General features: G+C 40.2%; 1 protein-coding gene across 1 annotated transcript; it reads right to left on the bottom strand.

Moving 5' to 3' along the window:
* Positions 1-445: 445 nt before the first annotated feature.
* Positions 446-15,120, bottom strand: LOC308396560 (apolipoprotein B-100-like). The gene is made up of 26 exons (XM_080881963.1): positions 14,971-15,120; positions 14,319-14,363; positions 13,918-14,030; positions 13,668-13,813; positions 13,385-13,532; positions 12,830-12,982; positions 12,429-12,553; positions 12,242-12,327; positions 11,658-12,108; positions 11,426-11,540; positions 11,105-11,251; positions 10,771-10,982; positions 10,437-10,656; positions 10,109-10,282; positions 9,800-10,003; positions 9,537-9,704; positions 9,143-9,345; positions 8,771-8,941; positions 8,341-8,462; positions 8,018-8,219; positions 7,740-7,912; positions 7,477-7,652; positions 7,270-7,385; positions 6,769-7,142; positions 1,961-6,657; positions 446-1,846 (listed from the first exon to the last, which is right to left on the bottom strand). The coding sequence occupies exons 1-26, from the start codon at positions 15,026-15,028 to the stop codon at positions 728-730; spliced, it is 9,918 nt and encodes a 3,305-aa protein (XP_080738089.1). The 5' UTR covers positions 15,029-15,120; the 3' UTR covers positions 446-727.
* Between the last annotated feature and the right edge of the window lie 12,730 nt (positions 15,121-27,850).

Genomic DNA, 27,850 nt, shown 5'->3' with positions numbered 1-27,850 from the left:
CACGAGTCAATAAGCTGTATACTTATTTCACCACTTCTCATGATGACACATAGCCTGTAGCTGTCCCCAGACAAAATAATCCTATTATTCCAAAGGGGCAGTACATTTTGAGACTTGACTTCTAACTATTGTTATAACCCTGGTCAAAATGACTCTGTTTCTATATTGTGATTGTTTTATTATAAGAAATGTGTGTGTGTGTGTGTGTGTGTGTGTGTGTGTGTGTGTGTGTGTGTGTGTGTGTGTGTGTGTGTGTGTGTGTATATCACAGAAACTATTTGTGTCCGATCTAAAATTAGACCAGAGGATAAAAATTACTAGCAAGGGTGTATTGCTGTGATCTTTAGGGAGTAAGCTTTTTATTGTTTTAAATCTGTACAGGAAAACATAAAACTACATGAAGAAATATTTATAGTCCATTAGCTTCCAATCTTTTTAACCAGTCAAGGTAAACTTTATGTAAAGAATGCACAGACATGAATGCAGTACAAACTGTATTTATTGATACCCAGACAGGGCTTTTGTTTTAAATAGTACAAGACACAAAGGGAGCACTGGGCGTCTGTTGTGAAATAATAAACAAAGGAACAAACATTATACAGGCATAATTTTTATTGCTCAGTTTGGTTTGCTGTTATGAAAATAGATTCACTATTACACCGTTGGTTACAAAACACAGAAAGTCAATACAGACACTATATCCTATATCATTGTTAGCTATGGTTGCTTAGTTGAATTTGGCAACAAATGGCAAAGGGATGTCAACCTCTACTTTTTGGTCACTTACTCTAACATATTTTTCAACATTTTTGCTTTTTTCCTTCAGGGATGTAATGGCATTGTTGTGCAGAGTATTAATGCCTTTCACCATTGAATTAATCCAGGACTGGATGTCAGCTGTGAGTTGTTTACTAGATATGTCAGCCAAAATATTTTGGAGTTTAGCAGTCACAGCTTTTAGATATTCCATTACAACTCTGCAGACCTCTTCAACCGGCTTGATAACGCCAGCCATAACAGGAGAGTTCATGGCATCGTTGTATGCAGTACTCACAAAGTCAGAAAGTGTCTCCAGATTCTGGGATTTCAGAGTTTGGAGAAGCTTCTCACTCTGTTGGATGGTAAACTGCATGATTGCTGATAATTTCTTTACAATGTCCTCCAGCCGGATATCTCTAAATTTTCTCACAGTAACAACCACTTGGTCCTGGATTTTCTTTAAAGCTACCAACATATCGTCAAGAATTTCCTTTCCACTGACGATGCGATTAGAACCTGGGAAGGTGAATTCAGTGGCTTGGAAATAATCAAGTGCCGTTGCAAACATGGAAGAAAGGTACTCTGGAATCTTATGGATTGCTTCTTCAGATACATCAGCAACAAAAGCAGTACATTTCTGATAGACCTCAAGCCCAGACAGCTTCTCTTTATAGCCAGGAATCTGGAACCTAGTCGCTCTCAGAAATTTAACAACAGCATCAAGGAACTTTTCAACTTTCTTCTGGTAGTTTTCGAGGATTAAAACAGTATTATCTGTGACAGTGGTCACAATCTTGCAAGATTTTACTGATTCAAGACTGTTAATAGCCCTCTTGAACATCACATTACCCTGCTTTTTAGCCTGTGCAAAGGAACCTTCGAGTCTTCTAACTTGTTTGTTGACCGCCTTGTATGTTATGACAGCAGATTCAGACACTATTTCCATGACCGCAGGCACCTGTTTCTTCGCTCCGAGCATCATCTCGTATGGTATTTCCATATTCCAGGTTGTTTGAAGGTTCAGCTTCTCAGAGTTGATCACAGACATCTTCAGACCCAAGATATCAATGTCTGTGGATGGCTCAGACTAAACAGGACACATAAAAACCAATAAGTTAATTATTTAAATAATACATCATTTAGGTTGGAAAAAAAATCAGCTTTTATTAGAAAGTGCATCGATAGTAGACTATCATCTTACCGGGTAACGACCATAGAGTCTTGCTTTCACTTGTGCCGGTCGCTTAGCCTGCATCTGAACTGCAATGAGTCCTGCAGATGGATTGGAAACTGAGACAATAAGGCCTTCTTCTGGATTTCCAGTAATCTCCTCATAGATTTCCATGGTCAGGTCAAGAATGTTGACCTTTGCTGTGTTTGTGATGGCGATAGCTACATTTTCAGTAGTTAAGAAGATGGTGCTGTCATGATGTCCCTCTAGCATTGAATGTTTCACATTGAGGAGAGAGGCCATTTTAAATCCACCCATCACGTTCACATTGGTGTTGCCCTCAATCATTCCATTCAGGATCTCAAATTCAGATGTTGAAGAAGCATCTAGTTTGATGGCGATGCTGTCCTGCTTTAGGATGCTTGCGTTAGTCTTGAGAGTGATCATTGGTGTCTTCATGGAGATCTCATAGGTCATATCACCCATAACTGGGATCTTGATGCTCTGAATTTTGGGCAGGGTGATTTTTGGAAGAGTTACCTTGCGCAGGGCAGAGGGCACACGCAGAGTGGGCATTGTGATGAGGGTGAAGTCAGGCAGGGGAATTGTGAATGTTGATGTCTCAATGTTCATCATGGGAACCTTATAGGCAGGGACAGTAATAGTTTTAGGCAACTCAGTGCTATATTTTTCATACTCTTCCTTTGCTTTGTCATATGATGTAGCGAGTATGGCAGCAGCCTTATCCTTGCCATTCATCATTTTCTTGTGCAGTGTCTTGAAATTGGTGTTAAACGCATTGATGACTGGATCCATATTGATGTTAATGGCGATCAACTCATGGTTCTTAGTGTACTTCAGCTTGGAGCTCATATCAAATGTTTGCTCTGTTGTGATTAGTAGATTGCCCAGACCAGTGTCTTCCCACAGTGAGTAGTCCTCCACTTTTGGTGTCTTCATGTCAACAAATGGCAAGGTAATTTCAGGAATGGTGATAGGCTGCTTCAATACATCAAGATTGGCATCTCCTTTGATTTGGGAATACAGGTTAATTTCTGTTTCTCTGTTGTCCACAGCAAAGTAATGGGAGTATTTGTACTGGTTGAATCTAGCCAGACCTGTCCAACTAGCCTGCTGCACTTCGGTGTTCACGGTGAAAGCAATGTCATTCTGGAGATCTATCTTTCCAGACAGCTTTAATGGAAGGGCAATTTTGGTATTTGCTGTGTTCTTGGTATCAAGCTTAAGCTCATTAGGTGTGACCAGAGCAAGGGCTGAGTTTGAGAGAGTTCCTTCAACCTGACCAACCAGCTGTGCACTGTGAGAGGCAGAGAAATCAATTTTCATGTCTTCAACCTTTGCCTCGAACTTGAGTTCTGCAACGCTGTTTTTAATGAAAGGTGTTTCAGTCTCAGCCTTGGCATCAACAACTACGTGGCTGAAAATGCATATTTCAGCACCAACATTCTGATTCGTTTTCACAAAGTTGCTGTCTGTTGTTCCAGTGAAACTCACTTTGGCTTTATGGAAATCCATGACCACTGACAAGTCGCTCTTGTGGCGTGCCTCATCTGAGAAGTCCCGAATTGCATATTTTTCTCTGGCCACATTGTTAAAGGTCAGTTGGATGGAGCCATCTTTAAGCAGGAAAACTACATTTTCTTTAATCTCCATTTCACTAAAGATGTTAAGGGCAGGCATGTTGATGCCATGTACGTACGTAGTGACTACGGTGGTTGAAATTCCATTTTCCATGTTGAAGACTGCATTGTTAACAAGGGTTGCAGAGTAGAGCTCAGTTTTTGCTGCTGCAATAGTATCAGCAGAAGCTTCAGCTGTCAGACCATAGAAGGTCATTTGACCCTTGTGGTCAAGTTCAAAAGACGACTGATCAACCTTGATGAGCTCAGAGATGGACACATGACTCATCTTGGGCACAGATAAATGTGCACTGGCTTCCACAGTGAAGTCAAGGATTCGCAAAGTAGATGTAGTCTTTGAGATGAGGTTCATTTTGAACTCTGGTGTATCAGAAATTGTTGTGGTGTTCTCCAGGTCAGCAGTGGTTGTGAGTTTATAATGAGGTGAAATAACTCTGAACTCTCCATAAAGTTTTCCAAAACAGGGGATCTTGCTCATTTCTGCCACTTTCTCTTTCAGCTCCATGGTGAGGGTGTCATAATCAAAGGACCTTACTTTCTGGATCATTCTGATGAAATAGTCACTCATGTCATCAATTAGCTGTTTGAAGTCAAAGGCATATAGCTCATTCAACAGCTCCTGAACAGGTACCATTATGTTTTTCATCACAGGCTGAATGTCAATTGACCTGAGAGCATCAAATGCACGCTGAATCTTTTCTCTGACCTGATACTGCTTCATCATTTTAACAATCTCATCCATGAAGGCTCCAATCGTTTTTTCAACTTCAAAGCTAGAGAGAATCTCTTCAATTTTGGTATAAATCACTTGGAACTTGTTTTCAATGTCATGTTTCTTCATCCAAACCATTATGGTGTCTTTGATAGATTTCAGTATGTTCATAACTTTTTCAGTTGGGAGCTTGGGTGTCAGGTTGGTGATGTAGTTTTCCATTGAGCTGATGAATTTTCTCAGGTCTTGGACAAACAGGTTGAAGTCAAAGTTGTTAATGGCCTCCTTTAGTTCTGCCACCTTGAGCTGGAACTTGGCACTGATCTCATACCTGTTGTTGATGTCTTTTAGCATCTCAATGCTGTTGTCCATCAGTACCACCACTGTGCTCTTCATCTTTTCAATGAATGCAGGCAGATGCTCAATAAATGGGATCTGGAGAGAGTGACTGTCACTGCTCTTGTCATATTTCACAAATCCAGAGATGGCATAATTTTGACTGGACTCACTGAAGAGGAGAGTGGAGACTGCTCCTGCCATTTCAACACCCATTCTTTCTGCATTGTTGTAGGCACTCATTTCCTGTTCAAAGGCGTGCTCATTTACTTTAGATGTCACCTTCAGTGCGACACTTTGCTCTTGGAGGTTCAGCATGCTGCTGAACTTGTTGTCCATATTTGTTGTAATGGTTGGTCTGCCTTCTAGTTCATGTGTGGTTGAAGCTCTGTACTCAAATGACTGTGTGAAAAACATGGGTTGTGCTCTCAGGAGGAATTTGCTGTATAATTCGCCACTCTGCTTTCCATACAGATTCACTGCACCATTTGAATTGAAAATGGAATCAATGTTCAGGGTGAAGGGTGCAGCCACAGTTGCAACTTTGCTGTCCAGATGAAGAGATGGGGAGTTGAAGTTAGCCACATTGTTGAACTTCATGGTCAGGCCAGCAACCTCGATATCAGTGGTATGCGTCATTTGAGTTCCCAGGAGTTTACCGTTGGTGTTATACTTTGCAGACAGGACCATGTCAATAAACTTGATTTCATAGGTGTGTCTGAGCTCTTCCTCTGAGAAAGCTCCCATCACTGTTCCAGTCAGCTCCAGGTTGTAGGGCTCTGCCTTGAACTGGGCATCATTCACGAAGCTAACCTCCATTATCTTCAGGTCATTTTTCACAATAACTGAGGCAGCAGAACGGCCCATGTTGACTGTGATGTCATGCTTGTAAGAGTTGCTGCTGTCAAGCAAGTTGTCAGTCTTGGACTGCAGGGTAAAAGATCTCAGTGTAAGAGACAGTGCATTTGTGTTTTCAGTCCTCATCTCCTTGAAAGATCCAACCATGTTGTTAGAGAGAGTCAAGCCATCTTCATTCACTCTGAAGTTCACTCTGTTCCTGCTGTTAATATCAAAGAGGTTAGCCTCAAAGTTGCTGTTAAAGTAGACTTCTGTGGTTGCAATCTTGCCTCCAATGGTGAGCTCTGCTTTGTTTTCTTTAATGCCTCCTTTTGTTGTGAGAGACATGGTGGCACTTGAAGTGTCAACTGTACCATGGAAAATATTCTCAAATGTGAATGGACTGTGCTGGGCGGTTGTTGTACAGCTGGTGGTCAGGCCATTGGTGTTCAGGGAAAAGGCGGCCTTGTGAGAGGCGATGCTTGAAAAGATGTTCATGGAGGCCTCAGTGTTGACCTCCATGCCAGAGGGATTAAGGGAACCGGTAAGCAGTGAGTAGATACGGTTGCTTGTATCATCGGCTAGATTCTCTATTCTGAGACTGGCCTGTCCTCTAGAGGCAGCAAAATCTATCTGGCTCCGAAGCATCCTCTCGTCAGCCTGTGTCTCAGAGCTGGACTGGATGGTAAACTTGAGATCCTTGTACCTAAGGTTAATTTTGGTGTTGTGCACAATGGGGTCGCTGTTCACTTTAGTGTTAGAGTCAAACAGAAGCTCTTCCTCTGCATATGATGCCTTCATCTTGTTTTCAAGCTTCAGGTCTTCAGACTTCACATTCAGTGAACTCTGCATTATTGCTTCTTTCTTCGCTGGGTCGACCGAGAAGGTGTAGAGATAGGTGGTGGAAGCGGTCATGGGTCCAACAGTGACACTTCCATTTGTGTTAACATTTCCAAAAAACTTTTTAGAGTCAAGGGTCATCTGGGTAGTAATAGTCAGGGAGGTGTCCAGACCCACAGGGGCAACAGCATGCACGTTGTAGCGGCCAGTTGACATCAAACTGTCTGTGACTGCAATGGTTTCCTGAACATTAAAACCTGTGGTGATCAGCATGTGTTTCAGGGAACCATCAAGAGTGAATTCCATAGTTTCCACTTCTGTGTCAGTGATTTTGGTTGCTCCTTTAGAACAGACAAATAAAAAAAATTAACAATTCGTCTCAGCGTCTATGTTTTTTCTGCACTGTTCAATAACAAATGTATAGTTTATAAGAATAAAGAATAAAGAATTACCCTCAGCTGAAAATGAGAGGAATTTGATTGGACTGTCAGCCACAATGTTGAATTTGGCCACATAGTTAGGAGACTCTGCAGTGTTGTTACCAGCAGACGCTGTTGCCTCCCACTTATAATAGTTGGTGTCGACCTTGGCAGCCATTTCCACCATGCCCATCAGAGGCAGGGTGAGATCATAGTCAGATGGGATGTTAAAAGTTGGGATTTGGATTCCTCGTGAGGCAAAATCTATGCCCAACTTCGGCATGGAAATGTGTGGAGTGGTGACCATTTGAGGTATCCTCAGCTCCTCAGATGATTTGCCCCCAAAAGGAACTGGGATGGTGATAGTCAGACGGTCCTGGTTGAACTGGTATATCAGTGTGCTTTCACTGTTGAAATGGTGAGAGTAGGGAACTTGTTAAAATGTTGTATTTATTCAGTATAAGGTTTGAAAGGTTTTTTTTTTATTATAATAACAATTGTGAAGATACTAGTTAATGTTTTTGCTTCACTTACAGGTTCATGAACAGGTTTTCAGGCACAGATGGCATTTCCATCATAGCTAAGCTGTTCCTCAGTCTCGCCATATAGGGACAATCAGCTGAGACTTTGTCCATCCAGATATTGCTGGCCTGATTAAAACACATCATATTTCTTATGATTCAGTCTGGACAGACTAAAAACTACGAAATAAACATTCAGTTAGTATAAAATTCTTTTTACCTCAATTCCTTTGTTGAGGATGTGTCGTAGTTTCATATCAGTCTCGATAACCCGCTGGTCCATAACATCCTCTGCAGTCTTCCTCAGCCAGGCCTGGACGACCTTAGTGTAATGCACTGGGACTTTTGTTTCAGCATTCATGTTGGACATCAGCTGAACCTCAGCCTGCTCTTCGCCTGTGACAGTAAAAAGACAGTGTTTTAAACTGTGCCTGACATGACCATTCTTTGAGCTCCATTGCCACTCTTCTTGAGCAAAATTACCATATTTGAAGGTGACTGCCTGAATGGAGGAGATCTCTGGGAGCTTGACATCACTTCTGATCTCCATGGTGAGTCCGTCGGCTTTGCTCATGGTAGCAGTGACTGTGGCATCTGTCCTGAGTGAGGGGACTAACAGCTGAAGCTGCAGCATGCCATCAGTCATAGCCTGAAGCCTATAATTAATAATAAAAAAAGCAGTTAATTTCTGCAATGAGGTCAGTGGAATTATAGTAAAGTAACAGAACAGTTTAGGAAAATATTTTGCTGGGTTTACTCACTTGGCACGGCCAGTCAGAGTGAGTTGAGGCACGTTCTTGTTGGAGATCTCGAGGGTAATAGATTTGCCTCCGGCATTGCTATCTGTCATGCCGAGCTTGACGCCCGCCTCAACATCAAAGTCAGGTATGTTGATCTGAGTGCTGAAGACATTTCTGTTCCTGTTGTATGTCATGGTGACTGTAGCCTCAGTAGGCTGAGCACCTGACGTCACAGAGTCAGAAAAAGGTTAATCACTTATCTGTATAACTCAAAAAAAGAAAAAGAAAAGAAAGAGGCAGCACATGTAATAAAATTCTTGATAAAAAAAAAGCAATATTCATACCTTCGGCTCTCAGGGTCATCTTCACAGAATTAACCTTGTGGCGTCCGTCCTTTTCTTCGCCATAGGTGATACTGGCTGTGTACTCAGAGACCTCTTTAGTAGGCTCAATGTCCAGAGCAAACCTTGGGTAAAAATAAAGTCTTTAGTACATTTTTATTTCTTCTAATGCAATTTGGTACTGTGCAGCAATAAAATCTATAATCTCATGTGCATATATCCAGCTAAAACCACCATCTGAGATGAGCTAAAATCTTTTCATCTTGACCTATTCTTATCTGTATTTAACCATCTTCTTTTCAACTGTACCACAATATACTAAACAATATTTAGCATTAAATGGAAATATGTTACATGATCATATTTAAGGCATTTCCATTTCTTATTTAACAAAGAAACAAAGCAAAACCTGACTTTTTAAAGGACATCTTACTCAGTCTCTCCGTTCAGAGGGAAGTAAGGAGCAGCCGTTTTGCCAGGAGCGTCACCATGAAGTGTTTTTGTGCAGTATTTGACTCCAGAGAAGAGAGGGCTGCAGCTGGAGTCGGCTAGTCTGTGTGGGATCACTGTAGCGTGTCCAGCACCCACAATCATAACCTTGTTGCTATTTCAAACAAAGAACAGCAAAATTACTTTACAACTTCTAACAACATTATTAAAAACACAGAATATATGAAATGCAATACGCTCCCTGTTGGTAGTGTTCTTTATAATTAATATTTATATGATATTGATTGAATAATCAATATCAATTAATACCATTTACTTGTATTACACAAAGTAAGTTATCAGATTTTTTTTTTACCTGATTCTTAAGAATTTCATGGTGCCCTGTGGAGCAGGGATGGAAAGTTTGACCTGGTTTTGCTCCATGGTGATCTTGGCATTGAAAGAGCTCTCATGGTACATGTTGGTGTGCATCTCAACTGAAGAGACAACAAATTCAGGCACATGGATTCCCATCTGAGTCATGAACTCAATTCCAATTGCGGGCATGAACACCAGCTCCTGGAAACAAAGGGGATCACAGAAAAATTGAAGTGTGTGGGGAAAAAATGACCAACAGTCAGGATTAATATGACTGAGAATTCTACGTACATGTCACAGAAACAAACAATTAAAACAGCAACATTGTAATAACAATTGCTGTTTTAGTATGGTGCTAAACACAGGTTAAATACAGTAGATGGAAACCTTACCATGTTTGGAGTCATGCGAAGACCTCCTTTTGCACCAGGAGCAAAGGTGCCAGACAGAGCAAATGTCAGAGGCAAGCCAGATGCTGTTGACATCATGAATTTGTTGTCCATGAAGATGTAATGGGCAAAAATCTCATTGCGAGTGCTTGAAATCAGGTTAGACATGACCTGACAGGGAGAAATACAGTTAACAAATAGAGTTTTTCAGCTGCAAATAAAAATAAATCTATATAGACACTATATTAATGACTGCAGAACACTACCTTTGTAGGTACTATCCTCATGAAAATGTCTGCATACATCATTGCATTTTCAGCAATAGACTTCAGTTCATTGCTCTTGATGTAGCCAAGCTCAGCTCCCATTAGCCTCAGGTAGGCCATGGCCTCTGGGGACTCTCGGTTCTGCAGGTCTTTTACCAGCTTGTTGAGGTTGCGGACAATTTCTGTTGCAAGGTTTTCAGGAGCCTTAAGAAAAAGGGACCAATATGTTAGATACGTTGGTGTGAGTGACAATGATACGTTCATTAAGAATAAGAGTGTTTAACAGAAACAGTTATGCGAGTGATATACCTTTTGCCCCTCTATTTTCAGTGGAGCAACCCATTTCTCCAGAACTTCCTTGATCTTTGGTGACATCTGTTCTTCAGCCCAGTACAGAGCCTTGGACACTGTGTCAGGGAAGAATCCATTCTTGCCAAACAGAGCCTCAATGGTTGGCTCAAAGCCTTTTCCTTCCATGCCAACCTGCCAAAAAGAATTTAATAATATGAATACAAAAATGAACCAGGAGTTGTTGGGGTTAGGTCCCATCAAATAAAATGAATCCCCATGAATAAAGTTCAGCGTTAAAGGTGTAAAAATGGCATAAATAATTGTGCGTGAGAAGCACTGTACATACCTCCCAAATATCCATGCTGTAACCAAAAGCATTCAGGGTAGTTTCCAGCAAGACTTCTCTTGGCAACGTGCTGCTGGGATCGAAAATGACATTGCCTTGAATTTTGGCCGCCATGCTCTCATGTGCCATTCCCAGCTCATAGTTGCGAGATTTTGTGGTGTAGTCGCTGTGTGTAGAAACTTCTGTGTCCTGCAGGGCATCCATTATTTTCTCCCCAAGCCTGGAGTGAAGATTAAAAGTAAAACTATTAGCTGAGTGTAAATAGATGGGTGCCCAAATCGGCGCTATATTAGTATAGAACAACACATTAAGCTGAAAAATGCTTCATTCTTACTTTTTGGTCTCTGAATCAGTTGAGGAAATGATGTTGTAGATGTGGGAGGACACAAAAGCCCTGATCTGCTCGTTCTGCTCTTGGTTAAGCAGCTTCTTCACCACCTCAATGTCGCTGTCCTCGGGGTTTCTCATCAGTATCAGATAAGCTGCCAGACGTTTCTGCACAGCGCCCTTGGGATACTGGCTGACCCTCTGGAGGTTGGCACGAATCTGGACAGGAAAACAATTTGAAAAAACAGTGACTTAATGGTCTTTGTAGCTGCAGTTTGTCTCCACTATAAAACCGGGAAGCGAGGAGACTCCTCATGTAGAAGAGGAATGTGGTTAGTTACCTCATCTGTCACAGACATGCGCCTGAAAGCCTGGATGGCGGCCAGCTGCACGGACAAAGTGGTTGCGGGCTGTCTCATGCACTTGAGCAGGGTGGTCTTAATAGCAGGATCGGTGGCCTCCATTGCGTCTCCCATGTTGCCAACAACCTGGACAGAATATGAAAGCAAATCATAAATCATGCAATTAAATGTTCCCTTTAAAACTTTTCTATCTTTGTCCTCAGGAAATGTGGGATCATGTGTTTTTTCCCCTCTGTATTGTCTTGATATAATAAAGTTTCTTGAATGAAAATGTAGTCTTATTCACGTCTTGTTACCTACCCTTAAAGTCAGGAAAGTCAGGTCTTTGTCACCAGCGCAGTCTGCACCCAGAAGAGAAGCAATATAGTTGTAGACAGCTGTGATCTCTGGAGTGACTCCCTCAGATTTATACAGTCTAGAGGAAAAGACAGACATTAGGGATTATGTATTAATTTACAACAGGTACCACAATTCAGTGTTACTGCATCGAGGAGAGCGTCCTTCAGAATGTCATATATTTATGTTCACTTACTTCCTGGCTGCATTGCTCAAAGCATACATGATGGGTTTGCTCTGCTTGTACTGAGCCATTGCCAACAAGTCTTTCACCATCTGCTGTGAAGGGTTGGGCAGCAGCCCCAGGGCGTAGACAACAGCATCAACCTCAACAGCATCTTCATGAAAGGTCCTGAGAAGCTTGAGCATGGCGCTAGTGCATTCTGGTGTACCACACTGAGCCAGAGCTTGCCACGTCAGAGAGGGTGAAATGTCTGTCATCTCAACAATAGCCGAGTTCAGGGTGTCCCCCTTCAGGCCACGAAACTCTGACACCAGCTGGCGGAAAAGGCCGGCGCGCTTCTCGCCCTCGTTGGTCTCTGACAGAGAGTTCAGCTTCTGCATCGTGGCAGCGACAGCATCCATGGTTTGCACTGGGGATTTGTCGTCAACAACATCCATGGGCAAGTACCTGACATTGTCCTCATCTGTACAGAAATAAATCACAAGCAGTGGAAAATCTATTAGAATCTGGATGTTAGAGACACACGTAAAATATTTATATTGTTTTTTCCCCCCTATTTTTTACTAAATTTGTTTTCACACAACAGAAGCACTCACTGTGATCAAAGATTCTGTCATTGATCTTGGCAGTCGCTCTCAGAGTCACAGTCTGCTTCACCATAGCAGAAATTCCATATTGGTTTCTTTTTTCAGAAGAGAGAAATCCCCAAATGTGCGTTAGATTTCAAAGAGAATTCACAAAATTATTCATGAAAAATATACAAAAAGTCAAAATAAAACTTACTCATGGGACAAGGGCAGGAAGATGTGTTTCTCTGTGCAGGTTCCACTGGTCATGTGTTTCTTCTGGTTGTCAAACCTGTAGTTACAGCTCTGAGTGCTCCTGATCAGCTTGGACAGGCCGTATTTCTGACAGGCAATAAATAAATAAATAAATAAAAATTAATGTTTTGTCAGAAGTTTGGAGAATGTAGAATGCTGGGAAATGTAGATGTACTTTGTGGCTTGACGTTGGAAGAAAAAAGGGATGGATGTTTGCTTTGTGGTTTTATACTATGGAAATATAGCTTGGGTTCATTTAATAATGCAATCAGACCATATTTTTTTCCTGATGATTGAGTGCTGATATTTTGACTCTTGGCCTGAGTTTGTGATGGCAGTGTCAGATTTTTGTTGAACTCTTACCATCCCAGAGACGAGAGCCAGGGGACTGGTGTCCTGTCTGCGGGCAGTGAACCAGTCACATCTGGACAGATCCCTGCTGACTGTCACATCAGTAGCAATGTCCTGTTTGTTGTTGACGGTGAAGTCGGTGGAGCACACTCCGTGCACGGTGGGCTGGAAATGATTAGGATGTTCAAAACAATTCAATATTCAAGCTGTAAGAACTGGACCTATGGACGTGCATTCCTTCCTTTAACTTATCTCTTAAATCAGGTAATCAATCATTCTTAAAGATTACCTCCATTATGAGAGCAGCGCATGTCAATAACAAGATAAAGTTATCTAGGACTTTGACCTGTTGCTGAAAATTGTCATTGTTGGAACATGCTGTTACAACAGTGTATTTATCTCCTTTGACTGGGCCAGCTTATCTGCACCTTGTGCAACTTATCTATGCATGACTAAACAACAAACTGAATCAGGCTCTACTTGGTGTGATTTAATTGCCAACTATGAAGCTATGAAAATTTTCCCAAAAAAGAAAAAATCAAGTAATAAACAAGTGAGGGGAGCTACCATTTCATTGTTCTTCTCCTCTTCCATCACAGGCACCATGAGAGCTGAGACAATTCCTCTCTTGATGTTGAGGATGTTGACGGGCTCATTGTCCTCAGGGTACAGCCTGACATCTGTCTGTCCTTCAACTGTGATCTTTAGAGTGTTTCTGTTGACGTGGACAGATCATCATTTACAGCCTGCCATTCAGGTCACTCTTTGATTTCCTCAGTTACCCTGGACCCTAATTTCTGAGAGCAATTAACAAAATACATAAATCTTTCCTACAAACAAGATGACTCACTTCTCCATGGCAGCTTTGAAAGCCTCAGCTCCAGCAGCAGGACGATACAGTGGATTCCCCTCATCGTCAACGCCAACAACCTCGCTCAGAGAGCAGTCTGTTGTGCGGAGGATGAAGCTACAGGTCTGGGGCACATCAACCTCAACCTGTGCAGCAGAATAAACAGTTTGTTTGGACTTCTTGTTTTACATTCAGGGTCATGAGATTGCTGTTATTTTTCCTCAGCAATGATCTAAGCTCGAAGACTTACTGTGCAGGAGACTTTGGGGCCGCTTTTATTGTCTGTAGCTCCATTCACAGTGTTAAAGGTCTCAGCTTCGTAGTCATACACAAATCTTCTGAAGTGCCTGTATCTTTTGGCCACTGAAAAGTATTTAAAGCATTTACAGCAATAGTTAGAACAACAACAGCCAGTTTATCAAATGCTAAACTAAAATAAAAACTTCAAGGCTAGCTCCACTCAAACCAAAGTTTTACATCCAGGACTTATGGAACTGAAGCCAAATATTTAATGCGTAGTTCTCTATATACGTTCTAGGTATAATGGAAATTAAATATTTCAAGCTTCCCATTTTGATTTTCCCGTTTTATAATATTAAATTACACATTGTAAAATATTTACTTTTAAACAATGACAACAAAGACACTCACAAAAGCAGGCTGGAGATGGTTCCTCAACACTTCCAACATCTTGCTCTGAAAAACAAAAAAACCCCAAACAAACGCACAAGCTGCCATTACAGTGCAACAACACAATTGCAAATGATTGAATACAGTAATTATGCCACATTTGGCCGCTATCTTATTCCAAGCGTGAGTCTCTGCGCATTTGATTTGGCAGATTTTATGCCAAATACGCTGTCTTATGCAAGCCCTAAGGAATTTGAGTCTCCAACCCGAGGGGAAACCGGGGATTTTTGTTTGGTGAATGTTTAAGCTACATGTTAAATACAGTAATAAATACTACTAATAAAAAAACATAGTAATTTTATTTGTCAGTGCCTTGCAAAACACTTAACACAAACTAACAATATTTACTGTAAATTTTTACATGTCGAAGTCTAATTAAATAGCTACACATTTGTTTTGCTCTATTTTAAAAACGTAAGAGACATAAACAGTATCAAATATCATCGTCTCAAATTTGTAAAATATGTGTTCCATTTCAGAGCAAGTTGCCAACTTTTCACAAAGCTAAAAAAAAGCATTCGTTACATATTTTTAAACAAACAGATTTAATTCACATACAGGTCTAAGTTTTAAAAATCCACTGCCTTTAAATGGAAAAAAATATTGTACTCACGGGCTAGTGTGCATGTGCCCAGAAACAGCACAAGGCAGAGCTTGTAACCCAACATCATGGGTTGAGCTCCTGGAAGCCTTAAGGTAAGAAGAGTCCCCCTCTTTCTCTGAAGACTAATTCTTGTGCTTTCGCCTTTTGGCTTTTATAGCTTTCAAGACATACTGTATGTGATTGCAGGGACTTGCAAATGTGTTGCCCTGGTTCCAAAGTCTGAGCAGTCCTTGTGGCAGGTCAAAGGTAAAAAGACTGTCTGTCAGCACTGGGTGGGGGTGGCCAGTGATTATTCTAAATGACTGTTGTTTTATTATTTCTGGTTTGAGATCATCCTGAGGTCATTAATATAGAATGCTAATGCTAATGCTTATTGTTAAAAAAACAAAAAACACCCCCCCCCCCTCCCCCTGACAATTTGTATCTAGCAGATAATTTATTATTTAGTGCTGTACTACTTTATGTGTTAGTAAGTAATATAGTGCAGTACAACATAGATTTTGTGGTACTAGGATAATACTAATGTGTTATCATATATCATTCTATTTTATTACAACATTAATATACTCTTGCTAGCTAACATTTTTAATAACCATCATCAGTGTTGTGTAAGTACTAATCCTCATGGATCAATAACTTTGTTTGTATGTTGCATTCAAAGCTCAGGTCACAAAAACATTTGGTAGTATCAGGATTTTATTGACTTTCATTTCAACGCTGTGTGCCATTATTCCAAGAGGCAATCAGTTCAAACCGAGAAAGGTTTCAGTTTTGATTTTACAGAATTTCCTTTGGGATTAATAAAGTTTTTCTGAGTATTATTTCTTTGTTTCAAACTTATGACTGCATGAACGTTCATACGATTCAAAATATAGCTTATAACACAATTGTGGCACTATGATGTACTGCAAGTATGCGAACGCCTTCACATACGCTCACCTTTGCCTCATAGATGACTCAAGCATGTGAACCTATATCGCCTGCTGCTAGTGTGCTCCTGCTTAAAGTTTGTTATCAGCATATATTAAAGCACGTCTCAAAGCATTAGGTGCTTTATGACATGCACATGGTAGATAGGACTCTAATGGGCCTAACCAGTCATCAGAAGTGCAGTGCATCTGCAGGGATCTCTAGGGTGGCACTTGGACATCCAGGGAAAAAATACATAGTGAAAGTGATTATAATGAGTAATTTCACTTATAGAATAAAATTAAAATGAAACCTTGAAATACCTGAATGGAAAACTCAAACCATATCTTCCTGAACAGGAAATATTCAGCCCAACTCCAATAGTTATGTCTTGCATTTGGGTGTAACATCATTTTAGGATCCACCCTAGACTCTTGTAGTCTTGTAATAGCCTTAAACCTCAACCGTGGCTTTTTAAACTGTTTATTCACAAAATAAGAAGAGTTTAGTTTTAGCTAATTCTAATTTGACTGAAATGACTTATACTGCAATGTGCACTATGCAATATAATTATTATAATATGACAAATGGCCTGAAGTAGTAAAGTGCAGAAGCTGCTAAATGAATGATAACCAGTGCCTCTCAGATCGCTAAAGGTCCAGTAATCCATAAACCTGCCCTTTGATTTCTCATTTGCTGTGGTGCATTCAGAATAACAGGGTGAAAGATGTAACTATGGCAAGGTTTCATAGCTTCCTGTAGGCCAGAGCCCCCTGGAGCTTTAGTCACTCCCAGTGGGAACCAGACTGGATGCAAATAAATCTCAGCAGTGGTGTCTCAGTATTTATGGCTAACCTTTCACCTCCTAAGAAAAGCCTGTGAAATCTTCTAGATAAGGCTCACAGGAGAAATGAACTCAAGATAAGTCGATCAGACACAAGAAGACTAGCTGATGTTGCACAAGAGTAACATCAGCACTGTGCAAAGGGGTTACAGTACAGTATGTAGACTATATGGACTATGTGGACTTATGGGAATATAGGAGAAAATGGTGAATTTTTGGGACTAATACTAAAAACGCTATTTAAGCCCTTTCACCAACACCTCCTGTTAACATGTCTGTTTCTTTTGCCTCTGCTATTAATGATTCCATTTTAATGTCAGAGGAAAAGGAGAAACCTTTATAATAACAAAAATTGTAAAATCTTTTTTTTACCAGTCTATCTTTGGACTAAAGTCAAGTTACCACACAGCAGATCATCTAATTTAGCAACAGGCCAGTTGCAGTGAACAAGATGATATGAGGTGACCAATCATTAGTTAGTTTAATGGAAAAAATGTGGGCTATTTAAAAGAGTAATATGAAATATGCATTGAACCTTTTTACTTGGCTTTTTTATGTACTTTAATCACTCGCAGTATTATGGTTAAATATTTGATCAGGAAAAGAAATATGAAGTCGGACTCGTTCCCGGTGGGTGATGGGCTCCGCCAGGGCTGCCCTTTGTCTCCGGTTCTGTTCATAATTTTTATGGACAGGATTTCTAGGCGCAGCCAAGTGGCGGAGGGCTTTCGCTTTGGTGGCCTCAGAATCTCATCTCTGATTTTTGCGCATGATGTGGTTCTGTTGGCTTCATCGGGTGAGGGCCTCCAGCTCGCACTGGAACGGTTCGCAGCCGAGTGTGAAGCAGCGGGAATGAGGATCAGCACCTCCAAATGTGAGGCCATGGTTCTCAGCCGGAAAAGGGTGGAGTGCCCACTCCGGGTCGGGGATGAGTTCCTGCCCCAAGTGGAGGAGTTCAAGTATCTCGGGGTCTTGTTCGCGAGTGATGGGAGAAGGGAGCCGGAGATCGACAGACGGATTGGGGCTGCAGCTGCAGTGATGCGGACGCTGCACCGGTCCGTCGTGGTGAAGAGGGAGCTGAGTGTAAAAGCGAAGCTCTCAATTTACCGGTCGATCTACGTCCCTACCCTCACCTACGGCCACGAGCTGTGGGTAGTGACCGAAAGAACGAGATCGCGGATACAAGCGGCAGAAATGAGCTTCCTCCGAAGGGTGGCTGGCCTCTCCCTTAGAGATAGGGTGAGAAGTTCGGCCATCCGGGAGGGGCTCAGAGCCGCTGCTCCTCCACATCGAAAGGAGCCAGCTGAGGTGGTTCGGGCATCTGACAAGGATGCCCCTGGGCGCCTCCTGGGTGAGGTGTTCCAGGCATGTCCCACCGGGAGGAGGCCCCGGGGCAGACCCAGGACACGGTGGAGAGATTATATCTCTCGGCTGGCCTGGGAACGCCTTGGTATTCCCCCGGATAAGCTGGAGGAGGTGGCTGGGGAGAGGGAGGTCTGGGCCTCTTTGCTTAGGCTGCTGCCCCCGCGACCCGGCCCCGGATAAAGCGGATGACGATGGATGGATGGATGGAAGAAATATGAAATGATCACTTTAAAAATAAAGCAAGTTTCCTAAATAAATATAAAAAAAAAAGATGTTTGTCTCCTGTTTCATTTGGGCTCAAGTCAAAGTTCAGTCTGAGATACTGATCTTCTGCTGAGCTCCGAAAACAAGGAGAACTTACCAAATCAATAAGGTTCAACAGGTTTAAGTGCTCGCCTTAGTTCATCAAAACCAGTGTGAACATATTACCTCTGATTAATACGTTTGAACCAGATGTTTAGTGGATGAAAGAGGGAAATGGCAGTGCTGGACATTTAGTTAATAGGTATAAAGTAATAATACTAAAAACCACAAAGCAGTAAACAAACATGGGAGATATATGTATATAAGTCATTAAAAATTAACACATATGATTTAAGAATGAGATCATGGCGTGAATGATATCTGTACTCTTACAGTTTTTAGTTGGAAGGAGACACTTCATTGCTTTAGAGCCACTCAGAAAAATCCCCTCTGATACTGTAGTGATAGTATGTTGTTGATCCGGCATGAGTCATAATGACATAACTGAAATACAGAGAAGAGTCAAAGCAGATAGAAATATCTTGCATTTTCTGTCAAATGTAACACAATAACTAAAGATTTACTGTCTTTAACCTTAATCCTGATATATTTTCATGATAAATATTAAAATTAATAAAATATACTATAATTTCTCCACAAGTTGGGTTGTTGTGTACATAAAAACAGAATTCAGTGATATTAAAATACCATAAACCACACATTTTATCCACAATTGAACACAGACGACATATGAAATGTTTGACTTAGAAATAGTACCATTTAAGAAAAATATAAGCTCAGTTTGAATTTGATGGACAACACATCAGGAACATAACTTAGTATAAAAGATTATGAGCCAATACACAACTAAGAGCAGGAAACCGAGGCTACAGCTCACGTGCGCTAACCAAAATTGGAAAGATTGGAAAAATCATCCTGCTTTGTATGAAGTGTTCAGGTGGTGGGCCCCTTCACACCAGCTGAGGATTGTTTGCCTACCACAGGCTACTAGAGTATTGACAATGAGTTTGCATTCAATCTCAATCCAGTAGAGCATCGTGGGATGGTGGAATGGTCCAACATGGTTGTGCAACTAACAATTCTGCGGCAACTGTGTAATGTTATCATGTCAACATGGAGCAAGACTTTAGAGGAAGGTTTTCAGCAGTTTGTTGCATCTATGCCAGAAAGAATTAGGGTAGTTCTAAAGGTAAACAGGGGTCCTAGCAAAGTGTAATCACAAATTGTCAGGTAAGAGTATACCACCCTCAAATGTGCCTACTCATTAACCTTTTAGAATGACAGTAAAACAACATGTTGCAGTTTTACACTCAAATTAACCTCGTCCCTGTGCTTTATTTTCATGCTAGTCATTCTGCCTTAAAATAACTTACAAATGTTTTTGGTTTTTTTTGCATAACAAGATGAATATTGTACTCATCATTGTGAACTGGAAAAGTCAGACAATTCTCTGAAGCAACAAGAAAAGAACTACGTTTCAAAATCCTTGGATTAAAAACTAATGCAGAGACCAAATAAGACTCAGATCTCAGGTTTCTTTAATTCTTAACTTCCTTTCGAAGCTTTATGCCTTGTACACTGAATGCATTTTATAGGATTTAAAACAGATGAAAGTTTCATCACACTGGCTCATGTATCACTGCCTCAAAGGCACAATAAATCAACCTAATTACTCAGGTTTAAAGCGTACTGTCTGAGAATGGAATGATTTTTGGCATGATCCTTGCTTTGAAATGTTTTAAAAGTTATTTTAAGTACGTTTAAATAAATCTAATCATGACTCTAGCAATGAAGCTGAAACGACCAATGCATCTCTTAGTACTGGACATCATTAGTACTGGGCCTATAAAGTAGCTTACCACACTTATGTCAGAGTTTAAAATCAACAGAGTAGCAGATAAACCAGCTTTAGGAAGAAATCTTTACAGTTTCTTTGACTAGGTCTGAACTACCATACCATACCATACCATACCATACCATACCATACCATACCAGCTTTATTTATAAAAAACCAGGGTTCACAAAGTGCTGTACATATACAAATAGCATAAGCAAAGTAAAATAAAAAAAATAAAAAATAATAAGATAAAGCAAAATAAATAACTAAATAAATGAAATAAAATAAAACATGTTAAAACAAACTGAGTCAACCCCCTTGAACAGTGCCAAAGGCTTCATCGAATAAATACGTTTTAAGAAGAGTCTTAAACTCGGAAAGAGAAGAGGCCTGCCTAACGTGCAAGGGCAGATCATTCCACAACTTTGGAGCAGCTGCAGCAAAAGACAATAGCTCTGGGTGGCCTTTGCAACACTGGATCAAGATGTGCAACAGGTGAATCAAAGTAAAGCAATGCAGACATGTTGATTCCTGTCAGCTGATGAACAACACAGTGCTGGTCACTATTAAGTAATGCCTGTGTGTTTCTTTGGCAAGCATTTTATATACAGTGTAGTTGGGTATCAAACACCAACCAGGCATTTTTATTTAAATATTACGTTTAGTTATACGTGAACTTGATGTGTTTAACACGGAAAATAAAAATGTAAAAACCTGTGTACAACACTGTAAGACAGTGAAAGCAGCAAACTAAAATAGAAGAAACAAACACACACACACACTGCGACTGAACAGCTACTGCGTGTATGTTTGAACAAAAGGGATTTGAGTCATGGTAATAGCAGTTACCCAATATTTGTTTTTATAGCTTGCTTTAGCTTGAGAGACAAGAATATTACAGATGTTGCAGCTTTAGGAGAGCATCTGAGGTTTCTCTGCCTTGGTCAAGACTGAACTTGTGGAAGGTGGCTTTGGATGTGTCTTACAAAACCAAATAGGGATGTGCAACAGACATGTTAAACCCACCAGATGATGAATAATTGCAGCTATTGTTTACTAGATGTCTAATTTATTGCAAAATGTTGCATAATGTAATGCTTGTGTAAATTTCACAATGTTTGTTCACGTGTTTATGGTCAAGAAGAGGCTTGATTTGTTTAGCATCTGGAAACTTACTGTCCTGTTTAAGGAGAGCACTGGGAAAACACTGTCCTACGTCTCACTGACGAGTAACTTCTACTATCTTCAGGAACTTGATAACATGTTCCTGTACTGCTATGGAAGGGCAGTCATGGATCAAAGATTTCAGTTTCTGGCAATGGTCCTCAAAGTTTTATCAGAGGTGCTGTGCTTGGTTTGCCACGACTTGTTTACGCTAATTTTATATAAAAAATGTCTTGTACACCGGTGATGAAATAAATACAGAGACTATGTTTTTGTTAATTACAAACATATGAAAAAAGAAGGTATACCCTCTTTTAATTGTAAAGTTTGTATAAGAGGACAAAACAAAAATCATACGGTCCTCAGCAGTTATCTAAATCCAATCTCAGATGAACAAAAACCTCAAGACATGTTACACAGTGTAATTGGGAATTTAACAAAAATTAAGCCAAAAAGTGCGAAAATCTAAGTACACCCCATAATTCAGTAGCTTTCGAGCAACCTTTAGCAGCAATAAACTGAAGTAATCATTTTGTGGATGACATTATAAGTCTCTTACATCATTGCGGAGGAATTTTCACCTACTTATAATGTTGCTTCAGTTCATTGAGGTTTGTGGGCATTGATTTATGTACAGCTCTCTTAAGGTCTCACCACAGCATTTTAGTCAGGTTGAGGTCTGGACTTTGACTGGAGCATTGAGACACCTTGTTCTTTTCTTTTTTAGTCATTCTGTTGGATATTTGCTGTTGTGCTGGGGATCATTGACCTGTTTGATCTAGTTTCAACCAAGCTTTAGCTGTAGGCTGGATAGCCTCACATCCGACTCTAGAATACTTGGGTATATAAAGGACTCAAATCATCCCTCATCCACCCCCATATTTGACAGTGGGTTTGATCTGCTGGTACAAATCTGCTGTTTGATTTTTACTAAACGTGGTGCTTTATGACCAAACATCTTCATCTTGGTCTTGTTTGCCCAAAATATATTATTCCAGAAATCTTGTGATTTGTTCAGGTACAACCTTTTACACCTGAGCTGTGTTGCCATCTTGGTTCTTGAATGTTCTTTTCTGGTATGAAGAATATTTCTCCTGGGAAGTCTTCTAAAAAAAAGCCACAGTCTTTTTTAATTTTGCTGTTGTAAACTTGAACATTTAAGATGCTAACTGTGGCCTGTAGAGATTAAAATAGAGCCCCTGGTTGTTTTCTTGCAGTTTCTCTGAGCATTGCATTGCAATTTGTTGGGATGTCCACACAGCAGTTTTGAACGTGAATAATCTTTCTCACTGCAGAATGATGCACTTTAGATTGTTTAGAAATAACATTATAAGCCTAGCCAGATTAATCGGCAGCAGCAATTGCTTCTTTAAGATTACTGACCACGTCTTTCCTACTAGGCACTGTGTTAACACACCAGAAGGCAAACTGCCCAAACATCTGCTTTTATAGAGGTGCTCACACTTGCTGACGATCAGTTAATTAAATGTATTTGATTAGCAGCACTGGGCTGATACCTACCCTTCTATGGGAGCAGTAAGGGTATACTTAGTTTTTCGTGTTTTTTTTTTTTAAATTTTGACTTAATTTTTGTTAAATAAATAATGAAACAGTTTAATAATTCTCTGTTGTTGTTCTTTTGTGATTGTGTTTCAATTATTTTAGAACCTGATAACCTGACCTGACCAGATAATTTTTTTTATTATGTCCTGATATGTACAACCTGAACACTGAAGAACAAGAAGGTATACTTTCTTTTTCACACGCGTGAAATATATTTGAGAAAAATCAACAACCCTGTGAGCTTCAAGCTTTTCATGTTACCTATTTATATCTAAAATGTTTTTTTTTTTCACTCTAACACAAAATTCCATTACCAAAATATGTTAAGAATTAAAAAAATGTTGTGAGTGACTAATATATAAGTTAACTATGTTTTTTACAATAAGTATCGCGGCATGCTACCTCATACACATGAAAAGACAAATGCCCAGTCTATTTTTGGTTCTCATTAATTCAACAACATATGCGCTATCACAGCCTTGTAGCACTGTTTTTACATATTTTGTGAAGAAAAGGTTCCAGTGACCCCCTCTGGTTGCAAATAGACATTACATTTGTGCATCTGTAGGTTTCTTTGAGTTCCAGAATATCTTTCAAGTCAGTATCACTGTTGCATTTTTATCCTTCCTTCACAGATAAGAACTTTCCAGACATAAGGAGATATGCTTAGAAGATGTTGGTTCTCCTTGGATCTACCTTCATATGCAGAGGTGAGAAATAACCAAGTAAAAATACTTCATGCGCCGGAAGAAAAAAAAGAACAAGCAAAAAGAGAACAACACAGTAGGGAGATCACAGCAACAACCTAGATAAGTATAAGAAACAATAGATAATAAATACTGAATGCTACTAAGCAGCTACTAAGCACAAGGCTGAAAATGCAATGTATGCTTTGAGGCAGCAGCCAAGAAAGATATAGTCTGTGTCTGTGAACACACACTAGTGGGTATTGGGAGCCATAGCCCTGGCCCCCAGGACATGAAGCAAGCATGGAGGAGACCCAGGCCCCAGAAACCTAGAAGCCCCCCAGAGAGCAAGAGCCCACAGAGGACCAACAGAGGGGCCCTGATTTTCAAATTAATGCACACACAATGCAATAAAATTGGCCTCAAGTTTGAACATGAAAACAATACTTAGTGGTTTCCACATGTTGATATCCTTAAAGGCATTCATAAAACTACATAATTGATAATTCTGTCAATATTTAATTTTTTAGACTGCTTGAGCATTTTCTCATTTTGGAATTTATGTTGATCTTACTCACGATGTGAAGACCCTGAATTACTTTCCGAATGAAATCAGTGTCAGTGTGAATCTCTCTAAGAACGTAGTTCACTAGTTCCTCAATATAAGCTTTTAAGTCAACGGATGAAAAGAGCCTCTTTAGCTTAGCAGCAAGTGTTTTCGAGTTACTAGTGTTGCAGTTTATATAACCAAAATCTATTAGTAGATATTTAAAGTACCAAAACATTATAAAAGAAACAAAGTCACAAACCGCAAATAAATCCTTCAAATAAAAACAGCTCCTCATTTTAACTACAAGTTAATTTTAACTGTATCAGTGATCTTCAGTGTGTAGCTTCAAGCTTTGGGATTTTATTTGGGGAGGTTATTTTAATGTCCAACTTAGCCAAAAGCCACAGAGGCCTCTTTGTCATTAAGTTGTTTTTCATCTGTTGAAACCTCAGCTCTACCAAACAGAGGAATAGACACAGTGAAGCTCTCAGGAATAACAATCTCTGGGATGGGAATCTTCATCGAGGAGATTTCCAGTCCATACTGGTTTAAAGACAGGTCTGGAGTGGTCAAAGCTGGTGGGGAGCTAAGTTCTTAAGTTGGCTTTCCTCCAAAAGGCATAGGGAAATAAGCATTGTTTATGTTGTTGAGGTATAAAAATTAGATTGTTTAAATATTTACCATGCACTTAAGTATTCAGGAATAGTGTCTCTGGTAGGAAAATCTGCTTTCTTACTTGGCACGACCAACCAGAGCGCACTGACAAACATTTTTGTTTATAAAATCAAGAGTGTGTTTCCATCCACAACACCCAGCCTAACTCCAGCCTTCACGTTGTAGTCAGGGATCTGGATGTCAGCAGTGATAACATGCCTCCTTCTGTTAAATTTCATGACTGCTCTGGTGATCTTGGCATGGAGGCCACTGTCATGGAAAACATTCGTTTGCATTTCTAATCCAGGGTTGACATATTCAGGGATGTGAGAACCCATCTGAGTTACAAACTCAATACCAGCAGAGGGCATGAAAGTCTCTTTAATCTATATGGAAACAGGAACAGAATTTAACACCTGTGATGATGTGGTGAAAAAAATGACAGGTGACATATAAACATATTTATGGAGCATTACCATGTCACGAGTAATCTTCAGTCCAACCTTCATACCGGGTGTAAAAGTACCAGAGAGGAAAAAATAAAACAGAAATAGGAAAAACGAAAGCAGAAATAGGAAAAAAAACACAAGGGAAGTGTTTCTGGGGAGACAATAACCCGACGGACCAGTTGCAGGAACCCAAAATATGGTAGGTGTGTTTTATTATGATTCATATATTACTGATGACGTATTTTTAGGCTAATAGTTAGGCTAACACACTTACCTCTCATCTTTTCTTTCCTCACAAAACCGATAGATCCTCCACTTCTTTTAAGTGTCTCCCAGCGCAATTCTTAGCATATTTTGGTTCCTGCAACTGGTCCGTCGGGTTATTGTCTCCCCAGAAACACTTCCCTTGTGCTTTTGGAAATCAGTTTTGTCCTGTTTCTGTTTTCTTTTTTCCTAATTCCGTTGTCGTTTTTCCTATTTCTGTTTTTGTTTTGTGTGCTTTTGCAGCGTTTTTCTTATTGCTGGTGTTTTCTTAAGTTGCAGTCCGTTTGGCCTCCCTGGGCCACTGTATGTCCATCTTTAAAGCAGGGATTTAAAGGTTCCAAAATGTGATGTTCGAATAGGGTCTACAGTCCTGTTTGTGGTGCAGAAGGCACATTTAATAAGAATCTGTGGGGTGAACAGAAGATCAAAGTTCATGTCAGAATACCATCAAATCTGGAGTAGCTTAGATATTCGCCAAAGAAGAAAGGGCTCGGACTGCTCTGGAGACGTGTGCGAGATTTGTTAAAAACTAGAACAATTGACTGCAGATTGTTATCCAGCAAAAAGAATGGGGGGAGGGGTGGATAATTCTGTCCTCATCTGTAGCTGAATCTAAACTTTGAGTAATGGAATATTGCAGTATATATAATCGGTAACCACAGGGGTGGGCAACTCCAGGCCTCGAGGGCCGGTGTCCTGCAGGTTTTAGATGTGTCCTTGATCCATCACAGCTGATTCAAATGGTTAAATTACCTCCTCAATGTGTCCTGAAGTTCTCCAGAGGCTTGGTAATGAACTAATCATGTGATACAGGTGTGTTGACCCAGGGTGAGATCTAAAACCTGCAGAACACCGGCCCTTGAGGTCTGGAGGTGCCCACCCCTGCGGTAGGACAAAATCTATCACATACTACGGAATATAGAAAAAAAAGATATAAAATATTCCCATGTGCAAGCATTTCTGCATTATTAGCATGAAAACCAAAAAGCTGAAATATTAAGATAATTATAGGGCCATGTGTTATATATGCTTCATATAGGATTTTGAAAACTGATACCAAACACAGATATTTAGCAATTTAAAAATTGGTATATTGACTGATATACTGACACTCTCTCCTGGACCTGCTTGGATCAGCTGGTAATTGTCTTTGAGGTGTTTTAAACATCTGCTGCCAACTGGGAAGTTGCGGCTCTTTGGTGGACATAGTCTGCAACATTGAAACTTATAACATAGTTGAAGGGTGCATAAATAATAAGGGTGCATCTAGAAACCTGTTAGCAACTACAAGTTTCTAGGTTTCCTGTATTGCCTCAATGGTTGCAGGGCATTGCGAGGTGAAATTGGTTGCCATTAGAGTTATCAACATGTCTCAATGTGCAACTTTACATCCAGAGAGTTCTCTGTTTGCACTTTACATTCCATTTTCACATTTTCACTACTGCTTAGCAAACAGTTAGCCGGTATTTTCAGACAAGAAATCACATATAGTGGCTGCATTGAACACTCCCTGAAGTTGGCTCTGCTGCATGTTTCTTCCTGTTAAAAGGGAGCTTTTATTTCTGACTATCGCCAAGAAGTTTAAATCAAATTCTGGATTTAACAGGTAGCCAGTGACAAGAAGCTGATATGGGATAAATATGGTCTCTCCGTCTAGTCCCTTTCTAGTCTCTTTTTACTCTCACTACAGTATTCTTGATCAATTGAGGGCTTTTAAAAAAACATTTAGAAAAACCCGGATTAGAGGTGTTGAGCCCAGAAGTAATAAATGCATGAAATAATGAAGTTTAACAAATCCAGAAACAGACCCCCTCTCAGTGATAATCAACTTTCCACTGTGTTTTTTTTACATTTCCAAATCTGAGAATACTCAAAGCGCACGATGAAGAGGAGTGGCAGAAATTCTTCACTAGAGGCTATCAGGTAATTAAAGACCTAGAAATAGTTTGAATTCATTTGAAAACCTTATTCTTTGTCTTCTCCACCATGATTGGAAAAGTAAAAAAACAACTGTTTTAGTTGTTGCATCCTCAGAGTTTAAAGTCTAATCACATAAAGACCTGGATTACGTCTCACCTCCTGCTTCTAATTTAAGATAATAATAATAATAATGGATTGGATTTATATAGCGCTTTTCAAGGCACCCAAAGCGCTTTACAATGCCACTATTCATTCACTCTCACACACTGGTGGAGGCAAGCTACGGTTGTAGCCACAGCTGCCCTGGGGCAGACTGACAGAAGCGAGGCTGCCATTTCGCGCCATCGGCCCTGTTATGATATTTTGATACCACGTTTAGCATTTACAGGATATTGTTTTATACAGGAAAACTGTTACTCA

This window comes from Rhamphochromis sp. 'chilingali' (genome assembly GCF_963969265.1).
Source record: "Rhamphochromis sp. 'chilingali' genome assembly, chromosome: 5".
Taxonomy (NCBI): Eukaryota; Metazoa; Chordata; class Actinopteri; order Cichliformes; family Cichlidae; genus Rhamphochromis; species Rhamphochromis sp. 'chilingali'.
The sequence above is the reverse complement of the archived record's forward strand: the minus strand, read 5'-3'. Positions and strand labels throughout refer to the sequence as shown.

What these genes read in the sequence shown, in the direction of transcription:
- LOC308396560 (XM_080881963.1), bottom strand. Translation starts at nt 15,028, where the DNA reads ATGATGTTGGGTTACAAGCTCTGCCTTGTGCTGTTTCTGGGCACATGC. An exon ending in GCCCCAAAGTCTCCTGCACA is followed by an intron (nt 13,814 to 13,917) that starts GTAAGTCTTCGA and finishes TCTGCTGCACAG; the next exon opens with GTTGAGGTTGATGTGCCCCA. An exon ending in GCATGTCTGTGACAGATGAG is followed by an intron (nt 10,983 to 11,104) that starts GTAACTAACCAC and finishes TTTCCTGTCCAG; the next exon opens with ATTCGTGCCAACCTCCAGAG.